General features: G+C 40.5%; 1 protein-coding gene across 1 annotated transcript in view; it reads right to left on the bottom strand.

Moving 5' to 3' along the window:
- Positions 1-495: 495 nt before the first annotated feature.
- LOC134338738 (ectonucleotide pyrophosphatase/phosphodiesterase family member 3-like) overlaps positions 496-15,863 on the bottom strand; it is a 143,658-nt gene continuing 128,290 nt past the window's right edge. The window contains exons 20-24 of the mRNA XM_063034783.1: positions 12,773-12,905; positions 11,416-11,490; positions 9,026-9,158; positions 3,895-4,051; positions 496-2,292 (exon numbers count right to left, since the gene is read on the bottom strand). Coding sequence (XP_062890853.1) covers positions 2,122-2,292; positions 3,895-4,051; positions 9,026-9,158; positions 11,416-11,490; positions 12,773-12,905 — 669 coding nt within the window. The 3' untranslated portion in view covers positions 496-2,121. The remainder of the gene's footprint in view (positions 2,293-3,894; positions 4,052-9,025; positions 9,159-11,415; positions 11,491-12,772; positions 12,906-15,863) is intronic.

Genomic DNA, 15,863 nt, shown 5'->3' with positions numbered 1-15,863 from the left:
ATCCTATCTGGATGCATGATGTCTTGGTGTGGATGTGACTTCAAGAAACCATAGTTGTGGACAAAGCGGAGCACATCATAGAAACCAGCTTCATCTGTATGGGTTCTGTCTATGCTTCTCACTCCCTCAGTAAAGCAGAGAGCAAAGACCCACTCACCCCAAATTTTCTCCATTCTCCCTCGGACAAAAGATAAAAAAGCACTAAAATTTGTACCATCTGGCTCAAGGACAGCCTCTACTCTGCTGTAATAGGACTATTAAGTTGTTCCCTAGTATGACAAGATGGATTTTGACCTCACAATCTACCTCATTAAGATCACTGCACTTTCTTTATAGCTGTTAGACTTAATTCTGCATTCTGCTATTGCTTTATCTTGTACTATGTCAAAGCATTGAGTACTGAGTTTATCTGCAAGAACAGTATGCAAGACCAGCTTCTCACTGTTATCTTGGTACTGTGACAGTAATAAAGCAATTCCAATTAACATAAAGGAAAGACACAGCTCAAATATGCCAGTTCAAGGGAGATCTTTATCTCATTCCTGGAACCTCAGCCATGTAATTTAGGTTGGGTTTACATTATTTAACAGAAATGAAAATTCTACTTCATTGCTTTCACAGCAATGAATCATTTAGTCTTCAACTTGATCTTAGCGCAGAATTTCTTCAAACAATGAAATGTATACCAAAATTAAATGACTGAAATGCATCTATCAAGTGTACAGCAGAATAAGCAGGCAATAAAAGTAAACACAACGCAGGATCTGCGATGGCCCAACCAATTAGAATAGACGAATAAAGACTGAATATTTGTTTACCAGAATTATAGTTGTACAACTAGATAATACAATATTATAAAAATTAGATGCTCAAGTATTAAGGTTAATCCTGTCACATTTAAATCACAGACATTATAAAATTTCTATATTGATTAGCATAAGAAAAACAATTACATCCTTTCTCAAACTTGATTTAAAAATCTATGAATGAAGAAAGTAAAATAACCATGATTTTCTTCAGGCTGGAAGTGTAGAAAAAACTCAATTGTTAATCCTACATTAACGGAAGCTGATCTTATGAAATTCACAGTCATGTTTACTACGTTTGACAAAGAGATACTGAGATCTCCAACACAGTTTTATAACAAAAAGCTTGTGTAGCTCAAAACAATTCATCTTATTGGTCTTTGCTCAATACAATACTAGCAAATTCTTCAAATGAAAGGACCAGTACAGTTGTACTGTGAGAATTTTGTATGTCTCCGTGAGATCATCTCTCATTTTTCAAAATTCTGAGTACACTATCCCCTCCAATGATAACTCTCCAGGTGAATGTCCACTGCATTCCCCTCCCTCAATTATCCCCCACCCCACTGCGGTTCAAACACCAGTCCTGTTCACAATTCTTCAGAAAGAAAGCGCCGCATAAAAAGATGACTGAAAATAATCAGGACAACACTAAAGTAGACAACTGAGTATCAACTAACCTGGAAGTTAAAATGTAACATAAGACCATAAGACAAAGGAGCAGAAGTTGGCCATTCGGCCCATTGAGTCTGCTCCACCAATTTGCTCCTTAGAAATGTTAATATCAAATCTTGTGGTTGTGAAAGTTGCAGTTATAACAAAATGTTTGGTAATATTGTTTCTAAAAGTGCAAATGTACAAATTATTCCCTTTTATAGATCTGGTTACATAAAACAATGCATTAAATTTTATGTCAGCTTGTTTAGATCTTCCAAATAGTATTAGATATACAGGTTGAAATCTTTACGTCAAATGCCAGCACGTGGTAAATCTCAATCCAATTTTTCCACTGGAATTTTAATCTCATTCTTCCTGTACAAATTGTGTTCTTTTTAAAATAAACTTGCCAGGCAATAACATAACTTCACTTTCCAAAAACCATCTGAAATTTAAAAATGCATCAAATATGTAACAAATGCGGAGAATTGTTCCATTGCATTTACACTTCCATTGTCTTTTCTGCACTCTAGCGTCCTCAGGTGCCACCAGTCCCTATTTAAAAAAGGCTTCCTTACGTGCATTGCATATCCAATTCCATTTCTGCATGAACAAAATGTTAGAAAAACACTAATACTATGAACAAGGCACTTAAAAATCACATTTGATCTTCAATTTCTGGTAGATATGTTTTCAACTGTAATATCTCTGTGACCGGCTGCGTTCTTTCCTGATAAAAATCAAGTCCAGTGATCAGCTCCACATCCCGCACTCGGGCTCTGTGAGCCCAGATTCGCTCTTCAACCCACTGGGATTCATTTTTGCCATCCTGCCAAAGAGCACAGAATTCAACAATCCAGTCACCATGCACACCTTCATTCCAAAGCAAAGTAGGAAAATAAAATCTCCTGAAATTTAAAAATGATCTCTTTATAGACTCTGTGTGTGACAGTCAGAGTATCCCATCAGGATTTGGAAAAGGTGTTGGGAATCACAGAACAAAGAGTCATAATAAGAACATAGCCAAGACAAACTTTGCTGTTGCTGTTGAGTGCCGTCGAGTCATTCTTGACTCATGGCGACCCTACGGACAGTGTAGTTGTTCACAGGGTTTTCGAGGCAAGATACGGAAGTAGATTACCAAGCCTTTCTTCCATGCAGATACTGCTGCTGCCCAGGTTGGGATCCAGCAGGATTCGAACTCAAGACCATCTGTCTTAAAGTCCAGTGTTGATGCCACTATACTACAGTGCTGGCCCAACTTTACACCCCTCCAAACTATCCCATTATAAATATCTCACTGTGAGCTATCTAAAGGACAGGATAGGCACATGGTCATTTTTTTTGGAGACTGATGTTTTGTTGAAAATACGATTTGATATGTAACAAAACCATTCTGATAATTAAGGAAGCAAATGGGTGAAGTAATTGCACAATGGAACTAACAGGAATTTGGAGTTAAAGAGGTGTATTTATATGAATAAGGTTTGGAATCATCATCACAATTATATGCTGTGTCATATGACATGAGCAATTGTTCTTGGCAAATTTTTCTACAGAAGTGGTTTGCCATTGCCTTCTGGGTAGTGTCTTTACAAGCCGGGGGGGTCCTAGCCATTAGCAATACTCTTCAGAGAGTGTCTGCCAGGCATCAATTGTTTTTTTAAAAAAAACTTGCCAGGCAATAACATAACTCCACTTTTTAAAAAATCATCTGAAATTTAAAAATACATTAAATATGTAACAAATGTGGTGAATTGTTCCATTGTATTTACACTTCCATAACCAGGGTAACCAGGACTTGTGATATGTACCAGCTACTCATGCGACCATCCACCACCGGCTCCCATGGGTTCACATGACCCTGATCAGGGGTTAAGCAGGTGTAACACCTTGTCCAATGGTGACCCGCAGGCTAGCAGAGGGAAGGAGTGTCTTACAGCTGCATAAATGACAAAGAACAAGTGATGTTTGGTAGATATGTAAGTAAAGTTTGGAAAAGTATACCAGCAGCAGTTTCTCTAGAGTTCAACCATTTTGAAGATAATACCCCTGAGTTGGGGACTCAGATGAACTTGCCAAGATTGAACCCTGGCTAGATTCAGCAAGAATGGATCTTATCAGAATATAAATAGTGTGGTCTGGAAGTTGTTAAAGTAAACTAAAGAATTAACTGAGTCTTGTTTGAAACTACATGGTGAATCGTTGAATTATTTGAACTAATTGTGATTATTACAGTTGTTCAGAAAAGTCATTATCAGTTGTGTTATACTGTGTGTTGTATTTAATTGACAACATGGACAAACTGAAAAGATAAAACTAAACTGTCACAGAATTTACAGTACATTAATTTAAAAACACTAATTTGTTCTCAAGCTACAGGTAACTGTCACTTGTTTCTATCTGTGATTCGTTTTTAAGTTCTACTTACTGCACAACTTTCACTGTTGTCAGGTCTATGAGGCAGAATGAAAGCCAGTGCCTCCAGTGAGTCCTTGCACTGCAGAGGGCTTTGCGTTCTGTTCTTGCAGTTGGTAAGGACTATGAAGTAGTGAGTTGGGATCAGGCTGCACACATCCTTGGTATTCCTTCAAATCAAGTTGTATAACAAAGAATAACTTGTTACAGAAATATTCCATTAGCCATTTTTTATTGTATGCTGGGTACATAACAATTTATTCCATTTCCTCTTACACAGGCATAATCAGAGTAATAGAGCACAGGAAAGAGTTCCCTCAGCCATCCAGTCCTTGTCAACCAGAGTATCTTTCCTGCCAGTCTCAGTTATGCACTTTCAGCCGATAACCTTCCAAGCCTTTCTTTTCCATGGACCTATCCAAATACTTCTTTTAAATGTGGCAATTGTACCCACCTCCTCTACTTCCTCTGGCAGCTCACTACTCTCTGTTCAAAGTTGCCTCCTGTGTCTCTTTGAAATCTCTCCTCTTATATCTTGTATCTGTGCCCTCTACTTCTGAGCTCACTAACTCTGGGGAAAAGACTATGATCAGCCACCTTATCCATCCCCTTCACATGCACTCCAGGAAATAAAAGATCCCATGTGGCCAACCTCTCCCTACAGCTCAGGCCCTCTAGTCCAGGCAACATCCTCATAAATCTTTTATGCATTCTTTCTAGCTTGATAGTATCTTACCTATAACTGGGTGACCAAAACTCTGCATGCAGCCTTATCAGCAACATAATGCCTCTACTCCTAAGCTCAATGTACTGACTGATGAAGGCCAGCACATTAAAAGCTGCCTTCACCACCCTGTCTAATTGTGTAGCTGCATTCAGTGAACTCCCAGCACCTCTGTTCCACAACATCTGTCAGTGCCCTACCATTCACTGGTTTAACTGTCCAAAGTGCATCACCTCACACTTAGCTAAGTTGAACTCATTTGCCATTCTTCAACATGTCTCCCTAACTGATCAAGATCTCTTTGCAATTCATTGTAACCTGCTTCACTGTCCACAAGGGCCCCTAATTTAGTATCATCAACAAACTTGCTCATCATCCCATCTACATCTATAACCAAATTATTTACATACATAATGAAAAATAGGTCTCAAAACTGACCTTTCCCATAGAGTTTCACTTTATTTTTCAGCATTACTTCCTAGAAATGGTGCAATCAGAGATAAACAGAAATTACATAATCAGTTTCCCACTTGAACCATTTTCACAAATGGCATTCTGGGTATTGGTTTCACCCAAATAACTACCCACTGACCAAGCCAAACTAATAATCATTAGAAGTTTTACTAACTTTTGGGTAGTCAGGTTGGCTCTGAGAACAATGAAATGGGTACAGATTTTTAAGGAACCTACTAATCTACCCAGTGAATCAAGTAAAAGGATCTTTTATAAAATATTCAATAATTTAAAATCTGGTTTCTCCTAGATTTGCATAAGCGGAAATACTTAATATGTGATGGGAAAGGTAACTTGATCAGCTCATTTTCAGTAAATTAGGATTGGAAGGTGGCTAATGTAACCCTGCTTTTTAAAAAAGGAGGGAGAGAGAAACCGGGGAATCATAGACCGGTTAGCCTGACATTGGTGGCGGGGAAAATGCTAGTCAGTTATCAAAGATGTGGTAACAGCGCATTTGGAAAGTGGTGAAATCATCGGACAAAGTTAGCATGGATTTGTGAAAGGAAAATCATGTCTGACAAATCTCATAGAATTTTTTGAGGATGTAACTAGTAGAGTGGATAGGGGAGAACCAGTGGATGTGGTATATTTGGTTTTTCAAAAGGCTTTTGACAAGGTCCCACACAGGAGATTAGTGTGCAAACTTAAAGCACACGGTATTGGGGGTATGGTATTGATGTGGATAGAGAATTAGTTGTTAGACAGGAAGCAAAGAGTGGGAATAAACGGGACCTTTTCAGAATGGCAGGCAGTGACTAGTGGGGTACCGCAAGGCTCAGTGCTGGGACCCCAGTTGTTTACAATATATATTAATGACTTAGATGAGGGAATTAAATGCAGCACCTCCAAGTTTGCGGATGACACAAAGCTGGGCGGCAGTGTTAGCTGTGAGGAGGATGCTAAGAGGATGCAGGGTGACTGGATAGGTTAGGTGAGTGGGCAAGTTCATGGCAGATGCAATTTAATGTGGATAATTGTGAGGTTATCCACTTTGGTGGCAAGAACAGGAAAACAGATTATTATCTGAATGGTGGCCGATTAGGAAAAGGGGAGGTGCAACGAGACCTGGGTGTTACTGTACACCAGTCATTGAAAGTGGGCATGCAGGTACAGCAGGCGGTGAAAAAGGCGAATGGTATACTGGCATTCATAGAAAGAAGATTCGGGTACAGGAGCAGGGAGGTACTACTGCAGTTGTACAAGGCCTTGGTGAGACCACACCTGGAGTATTGTGTGCAGTTTTGGTCCCCTAATCTGAGGAAAGACATTCTTGCCATAGAGGGAGTACAAAGAAGGCTCACCAGATTGATTCCTGGGATGCCAGGACTTTCATATGATGAAAGACTGGATCGGCGAGGCTTATACTCTCTGGAATTTAGAAGATTGAGGGGGGATCTTATTGAAACGTATAAAATTCTAAAGGGATTGAACAGGCTAGATGCAGGAAGATTGCTCCCGATGTTGGGGAAGTCCAGAACAAGGGGTCACAGTTTAAGGATAAAGGGGAAGCCTTTTAGGACTGAGATGAGGAAAAACTTCCTCACACAGAGAGTGGTGAATCTATGGAATTCTCTGCCACGGGAAACAGTTGATGCCAGTTCATTGGCTATATTTAAGAGGGAGTTAGATATGGCCCTTGTGGCTAAAAGGATCGGGGGTATGGGGAGAAGGCAGGTACAGGGTTCTGAGTTGGATGATCAGCAATGATCAAACTGAATGGCGGTGCAGGGTTGAAGGGCCGAATGGCTTACTCCTGCACCTATTTTCTACGTTTCTAATCAAGATCTAAGTATATCAAGGAATATCCTAATTAGATGTAGTAAACGCTACCAATTTTGCTGGTAAAATGCATATTTTGGAGATGTTATTGGCTAACTGAGTTTCAGTAGAAGTGGGGGTGAGGGATCTTTACAAAACAAGCACACTAGGCCCAGAGAGCATGTAGTGGAGATTGGCAAGTGTGTCTACAAGACTCAAAAATTATACCACCATGGTGAGTGACTAGGGGTTGGAGGTAGCTTTCTTTTGTAACAGTCAAAGCTGAGTTGGCATTTACCAAAATAAGTATTACTTTATATAAAAAAAAAGTATCAGGTATTTTGAAAGTATCAAAAAAAAATGTTGGTGAGAATGAAAGCAAATAGGGCTGGAGAGAATGCAACAATGATTTGAGGATGCTACCAGGGTAGAAAGATTAGTTGTCAAGTGAGTCTGACTAGGCTGAGTTACACAAAGGGACTGGAATCAAATATCATTGAAGAGTAGAGATGGAGTTGGGACGAAAGGTTTGGAATTCACCGCTGAATGGGTTTCTGTCTGCAACACTCTTAGTAAAGGGGTGTATGGTGTGCCCAGGGAGGGGTAGCACCTCTGGTGAAGGGGCTTGTCATGTCCATTTTGGGGCAGCTTTCTCAACTTTGGTCCCCACCAGACACTCAGCTCTCACCTGTGACTTCAAGTAGCTGTTAGCACGTGAGAACAGCGACACCCTGGTACACCGCTTCAGTAGGCAAGCTAAACCATATCCCAGTAAAATAGGGACATGCCTGTTCTAGCATGCAAAGTCTCCTCTGGCGGACTGAGCGGATGAAATCTATAGTGAGATCCAACGGTCAGGAGGGCGGATAGGAATACTGTGTGGAGAGCGAGGGGAAAACGAGGCACCGAAGCAGTCATGATCACCCTCTGCAACCAAGGAAGACCCCAAGTGTGATGTCTTTGCATAACAATGGACCTGAGAGAGTAGAACTGCCCCAGTGCAACAGATTTTCCACTTTAGGAACTCTCTGGCAGAGGTTTCTTGTCATCATTGGATATGATGAATAAACACCGTTTGCAGTAGATTTTAAGAAGTATCTGTTAGAGTGTTTTTGGGTTTAGGACATAAAGGAAATATTGACTTCAGTGAATAACCTTCAGATCTGAATATGCATTTAAGAATAAATCTAAAATGCAACTCTGAACAATGATTTAAATTTGTTATTTGTGTCTATTTGGGTGCCTGTAGTATGGGTGTGAAGAAGGGAGGTGTGAAAGGGATTTGTAATTCAAAGGAAGCATTGTAAATGTGGATTTGTTTGAATTGTCCTAAATTTTTTCTTTGATCTTTAGCACAAAAAATGTTTTGTAGTGTTGGGCTAAGCAGACCTGCCCCCCTTAAAGAGGTCTCCATCTGATGCCAACTGTATCTCAGTTTGTCAAATAAAGAGGCTGCTCCATGGCTACAAGTACTTAATTCACGCAACAACAGTACCTGGGCAACCATCTGCGAAACCCTAACCTCTGTTATGAACATAGAAAGAGGAGAAATCCTAACTGCTCTGATTTGGGATAATGTGGACTCAAGTCTAAGGACCATCTTGTGTACCGCGTTTCCCTCAGATTCTGTGCAGACTTTGAAGGGTTAAAGTGAGGCTGTTCCTTCTAGCAAGAGGGTCAAGATCAAAGGTCATTCCAAAGATAAGTAAAAATGCAGAATAGAGATGTGGAAAAGAGTTTTTATTCGTTTTTAGGGGGACTGGTTCATTCCCTGTTTAAAGTTTAGAAAAGTTGCCTCCCTCACTATTTTACCACCGTGCAGAACAAGTAATCAAGGATTAAAATTAGGATTCCATACAAAAATAGGAAACTATAATGGAAAAGAGAAAAAAAATGGAATTATGCAATTTGTTTTTCAGAATGGCCATCCAGTCTGATTGGTCGCTTATTCTGCAGGATTCTGAAATTCCATTATTTTCAATACAGTTTTGGCAGGGTTGCCTAAAATGGGAATCACTGGAGTTTAGTGAATCACATCAAGGTCTAATATGAAATTTATCATGCCCAGAGTATGCTGGCCTTTTGTGTTAAGACACAGGAAACCTGTGAAACCTTGGCATAGGTGAAAGTGTTAATAACCACTTACTCTGCAATAATATCGGGGGTATCAAATCGTCCGTTGAAATCAAAATCAAACACTGGTCCGCTGATCACATTGATACCATTTCTTCGTTGTGCATACTTCACCAACAAAACATTTTGGAAGTAATCCCATATCTCTGTCAAATAACAAAACAAGAATTTCTCTCTTCGTTCTGCATTTATTATCCAGAGAAGAAAAATAACACTCAAGGTCTTCATGATGCAGATAATCATCATGTGTCATTTTTATTTCATAATGATCAGGAGGAACAATTGAGACTAAATTTCTATTGCCTTGGTCCAAACAAATGGAATCATCACCTGTAATTCCCCTCACATGTACCTCAAAAAATAAACTGTACCAGCTCTGAAACCATTGAGATTGGTACAACTGATCAAGACATCACCATACAAAGAAAGCATCTTCACCAGATATCCATCTGAAAATTAACTCACGTCCGGCTGCATAGTAGCTCGTTTGTTAGAAACATGTCGTGCTCCACAGATATTGAGACTGACATCTCCAGCGTAACTTTACTCACAGCTGTCTGGAACTTCGTTTCATTCACTATTGTAATTTATAATTTCTCGAGCCTGAATGTGTGATGCACGTTTTGCTCTGGTCGGGTATGCAAAAAGTTTGCATGGATTCTAGGCAACTGGGTTCTGGTGAAGCAGATATTAACAATGTCAGTGTGGTAGCAGTTTGAAAATAACTAACTGCCTTGGTGGACTCCAGTAGTTGCTCATCAAAATAGATCATTCAAGTCTGCCTGTTTTATTCAGTGGGCATTTTTTGTTTTCAAAAGGAAATTCAGGGTCTTACTAACTAGATAGCGTGCACGTTTTAAACACGAGAAAGTCTACACATGCTGGAAACACGAAGCAACACACACAAATTGCTGGAGGAACTCAGCAGATCAGGCAGGGTCTGTGGAAATGAATAAAACAGTTAACGCTTCGGGCAGAGACTCTTCTTTAGGACCGAGAAGGAAGGGGGAAGATGCCAGAATAAAAAGGTGGATGGAAGGGGAGGGAGGCTAGCTGGAAGATTGGAGCGACTGGGCTTGTATACACTGGAATTTAGAAGGATATGAGAGGATCTGATTGAAACATATAAGATTATTAAGGGATTGGACACGCTAGAGGCAGGAAACATGTTCCTGATGTTGGGGGAGTCCAGAACCAGAGGCCACAGTTTAAGAATAAGGGGTAGGCCATTTAGAACGGAGTTGAGGAAAACCTTTTTCACCCAGAGAGTTGTGGATCTGTGAAATGCTCTGCCTCAGAAGGCAGTGGAGGTCAATTCTCTGGATGCTTTTAAGAAAGAGTTAGATAGAGCTCTTAAAGATAGTGGAGTCAAGGGATATGGGGAGAAGGCAGGAACGGGGTACTGATTGTGGATGATCTGCCATGACCACAGTGAATGGTGGTGTTGGCTCGAAGGGTCAAATGGCCTACTCCTGCACCTATTGTCTATTATTCAGCAACACTTTACAGTATGCAAGCAGCTGGTGTAAAATGGCAGTACTTCTTGTCGTTCTAATGAACGGCAGATACAGATATTAATTGAAATTCCTTTGACCTCTAATAAGTGTTGCTAACTATTAAATGAAATGTACAAATGATCATATAACAGCCAACCTAGCTAAAAGCTAATTGTTTAATAAAACAATAATAAGTAATCAGCAACAGTTCTGAACTTACAAGTGGTGAGATCTAGTAATTAGAGATAAACAAACCACATTAGGAAAGAGCTAACTCATAATCACCATCAATTTACATGCAAGTCTTTATTGTTACAACATATTGTGTGCAGTTTTGGTCCCCTAATCTGAGGAAAGACATCTTTGCCATAGAGGGAGTACAAAGAAGGTTCACCAGATTGATTCCTGGGATGGCAGGTCTTTCATATGAAGAAAGACTGGATGAACTGGGCTTGTACTCGTTGGAATTTAGAAGATTGAGGGGGGATCTGATTGAAACGTATAAGATCCTAAAGGGATTGGACAGGCTAGATGCAGGAAGATTGTTCCCGATGTTGGGGAGGTCTAGAACGAGGGGTCACAGTTTGAGGATAGAGGGGAAGCCTTTTAGGACCGAGGTTAGGAAAAACTTCTTCACACAGAGAGTGGTGAATCTGTGGAATTCTCTGCCACAGCAAACTGTTGAGGCCAGTTCATTAGCTATGTTTAAAAGGAAGTTAGATATGGCCCTTGTGGCTACAGGGGTCAGGGGGTATGGAGGGAAGGCTGGGTTCTGAGTTGGATGATCAGCCATGATCATAATAAATGGCGGTGCAGGCTCGAAGGGCCGAATGGCCTACTCCTGCACCTATTTTCTATGTTTCTATGTTTCTATATACACTGTATATCAGGAAATTTCTGTACTTACTTTGGAAGGCTTTGTGCATGGGTACAAGGTTGCTTGTAAATAGACCTTCAAACTGATATTGATTGGACACCAAATCTAGATAAAGAAACGTATTATTTTAAATATCGGATTCGAGGCTAATTGTAAGTAAAAGCACATTTATCTGGTTGTACTAAAAAATAAGGCTGAGCTACTCTAAATTGCACCTGTATAGAGATTTCCAATATGGACATAAGCAATGCTCCAAGCAACAATTACTTGTACAATTTGTGCTTCCTTTACAACAGCTCCCTTGAAACCAAAGTAAATACAAGGATTAATGAAGCTACAGCTTCCCTTGGACATATTTGCTGAGAAATTTTGAAGGGCTTTTATTTTGGAACTTTGTTTCTGTGTTCTTCTCACCTTTTACTAAATACTGTCAGATTTTTGTATGCATGAAATTGTAAAATATATTACATATTATGATACTGTAGATCATTTTCAGGAGCATTTGGCTAGAGGCGCAAGAAACAGCAGGTGCTGGAATCTGGAACAATCATTCTAGAAGAATTTCAGTCAAACATCAGTGATGGGGGAGGGATAGGAACTGTTGATGGTTTAGTGCAAATCCTGCATCAGGACTGATTGTTGTGTGGGGTGAGGGTGGGAGGTAGGGGGTAATGTAGTAAGCTAGTAAGAGAATGGGAGATGGAAGATTTGTGAAGCATGGTTGGGGAAGGATAGGAGACCAATAATGGTGAATCCTGTCAAAAAAAAATGCAGATAGAGTAAAGTGAAGAAGGGGAAGTGGAGAACAGTTGCTGAATGCTGATAAGTAGGAACCCAGAGGCCACCATGGGGTGGTGGTGATGGACTGGAAAGAGGGAGGGGGCGAAGGAAAATGGAAAACTTCAGTTTTGTAAAGGTGTGTGAACAACAACAAAACCATCCGCACCTAAACACAGTAAATACAATAATTCATTTTGTTTATTGAGATACAATGTGGAATAGGGCCTTCTGGCCCTTCAAGCTGCACTGCACAGCAACGTCCTATTGGACCCTAACCTAATCACGGAAAAATTTACAATGGTCAAGTAACCTACTAACCAGTACACCTTTGGACTGTGGGAGGAAACGGGAAGACTTGGAGAAAACCCATGCATTCCACGGGGAGGAAATACAGACTCCTTACAATTGACATCAGAACCGAACTCCAAACTCTGAAGCCCCGAGGTGTAACAGCATTACGCTAACCATGGCACCCCAATCACCCCAATCTGGTGGATATTTAAACATCACTGGATATGAAAGGATCATTCCTGCAGCTGCAAGGAATCTCATCTTAAGGCAGAAAAAGGAATCATGTAATCTGGACACAAGTTACTGCCACACTTACTGGGTGGGTAAAGCAAGCCATACGTTTCATTGCGCTCTCCAGTAGCGGATGAACTAAGATTTATGGTCAAAGGAATTCGAACATCAGCAAGCACACAGTTTGGAATGTCAGATAGAGGCAAACTCAGATTGTCCTGTAAAGGTATTAAAATATGTAATGATGGTTGTAGAAATAGAAAAATAAAGCACAATTAGCATTCAATAAATCACTAGACAAATACATCATCCTATGGGCATGAGCACGTCCTTATTATCAGAAGCACAAGTAGAAAAGGTCCATTTTATAGGAATGAAATTGCTCAAAGTTTTTCCAGAATATAATTCTCATTTCTTTTCATTTGGCTGAATCCTACCTGTGGCAGCCAATTCTAATAAAGCAATGCTGCTGCTGGCGACCTAGTGTGGGCTGTTATCCGTGTTTGACGTGCCCTCCAATCACTCCAATAATAATGCTCCAAAAGTCAAAGAACTGTATTTGTTGCTTTATTAGCAAGTAGCAAAACAATGATGAAGCGACGTAATTAAGCGATCAGCATAAGATATGACCTCCATCAGTCCCCACCTCCAAACTGCTGAGAACACAGCACGAATATGTGACTTATTCCCTTAGGTTTCACCACACCCTCACTCATGGGACCAGTTACCATAATACGCACAATAAACAAGCAACATAGAATACATTGCCGATAGAAAATAGATGCATGGCCATTCAAATAACAACCTGATCTTGTGGTCAATGGAGAAAAGGATTACTGTCACTACTGGCCTAACGAACAAACCAGCACACTAAATACTTCACAAGTAATGCAAAGTAGATGTCCTCCATTCCAACATCAGGTTCAACCTGTCATCATCTGTTCGGCATGTTCGGCACCAGCCAAGCGAATCCACTCACAGACTAAAATTGGACATTGAAACAAAAAACTTCATAACTTGTTTTTCAGTTTCCGTTTGTGCAAAGAACAAAGTAAAGATTGGGATATACCAGCAATCTCCTTATGATTTCAGGTTTCAGTAAAAGCTCTCGCCTGCATTTCATGACTTTAACAGGTCCCTTGGTTTATCGCATTTCTCTCTCCTCAAAGCTCTCTATATTTATTTGAATCAGAAGTGTCTGTAAACACCTGAGCAACTCTGATCACTCCCCCACTGATGACCATTTGTCCTATCCAATCACAAAATAATTAGTTCTCACTTTCTCCAGTTCTGCAAAAACACCCACTGCATCGTTTCTTCCTCCTTCCACTGAAGCCACCTATTCTGCCAAGAGTTCTCAGTGCTTTCTGTTTGTGGTTAATATACCGGGTGGGGGAGGGGAGAAATCTTTTGCTGGCTGCCACCTGGGAATATGATTTGTTTTTCTCCCCCCACAGAATACCCTCAGCTTGTCGTCTATTGAAGTCCTGCTCAAAGGCTAAACATACGGCAAAATCACCTAGAGACACCTTGGTAGCCAAAAAGCCCCATCATCAGCTGAGAAAGATGCTGTTTAAACTGAATCATTGTTGGCATTCAGAAATATTCAAATGTATGAGCCTATTTTTTAATCTCTTTGCCTCTCTGCCCTTCTCTGTCTGCCTCATATATAATAGGGTCATACGACACTACAGCACAGAAACGGGTCCTTTGCCTATCTAGTCTGTCAAACTACAATTCTGCCTAGTCCCATGAATCTACACCCAGACTGTACCCCTTCCATCCATGCACTAATCTAAATTTCTCTTAATGTTGAAATTGAATGAGTATTTACACTGGCAGCTCATTCCATACTCTCATCACCCTCTGAGAGAAGTTGTTTCCCCTCATGTTCTCCTTAAACATTTCACCTTTCACCCTTAACCCATGACCTTAAAAAGTTGAAGTCTCATCTAATCTCAGTGGAAAACATATGCTTGCATTTACCTTATCTAGATCCCTCATAGTTTTTGTATACCTCTATCAAATCACCCCTCATTCACCTACGATCCCTATGAAGCCCTAACCTATTCAACCTTTCCCGAAACCTCAGCTCCTCAAGTCCCAGTAACATCGTTGCAAATTTTCTCTGTACCTTTCAGACTTATTGATATCTGTCTTTTAGATAGGAGACCAGAACTGCACACAATGCTCTAAATTAAGCCTCACCATTTGCAGAAAAATAAAGAATATTTAAGTTTTATACATTTATTGAGCTGACAGCACTCTCTTGGATTATGCTAAGCTGCCCTTCAGCCCGCAAAGCTGTGTCAAACATGTTCTTACCTAAGAAATTACCTAGGGTTACCCAAAGCCCTCTATTTTTCTAAGCTCCATGTACCTATCCAGGAGTCTCTTAAAAGATCCTACTGTATTCTCCACCACCATCGCTGGCAGCCCATTCCACACATTCGTCACTCTCTGAGTAAAAGACTCACCCCTGACATCTCCTCTGTACCTACTTCCAAGCACCTTAAAACTGTGCCCTCTCATGCTAGCCATTTCAGCCCTGGGAAAAAGCCTCTGACTATTCACATGATCAATGCCTCTCATCATCTTATACACCTCTATCAGGTCACCTCTCATCCTCCATCGCTCCATGGAAAAAAGGCTGAGGTACTTACAACTGCTTCAGGTTTTTATATTTGGTCCTATGGTTATAGCTTGAGATTTATACTCAAATGCTCTTTCACTCAATTTGGAAGGATTCTCAGGTGTGGAAACATGTATATTGATGTGTGACAGAGAAGATGCGTCTTGCTCCACAGGCCTAGGAAGACAACTGGCCACAGTGATTGCGGGGAACCAGGCAGGCTCTACACAGGGGTTGCTCTAGTTGATGCAAGTCACAGAAATTTATTTTAATTTACTTGCCACTTTCCTACAGAGTCTGGTGAAATCATAAATGTCAGCATAACGCTGTTCTGCTTCATCAGTAGGTGATGAAAATGTGTTGTGCAATTTGCAACTGAAGTTCACTAGGAGCTTCCAACAAACAGCTTCTCCATACTTTTCTTTATTTAATTAAGGTCAGATAAAACACTTGAGCCCCCCACACCTTCTGGGTGATAGCTGCTGACAGGAGCTTGCCAGAATCCTATGTCCTGGCCTAGACCTCCGCCCTGTCCCCATTTGTA

This window comes from Mobula hypostoma, chromosome 2 (assembly GCF_963921235.1).
Source record: "Mobula hypostoma chromosome 2, sMobHyp1.1, whole genome shotgun sequence".
Classification (NCBI taxonomy): Eukaryota; Metazoa; Chordata; class Chondrichthyes; order Myliobatiformes; family Myliobatidae; genus Mobula; species Mobula hypostoma.
This window is presented reverse-complemented; position numbering and strand designations above follow the sequence as displayed.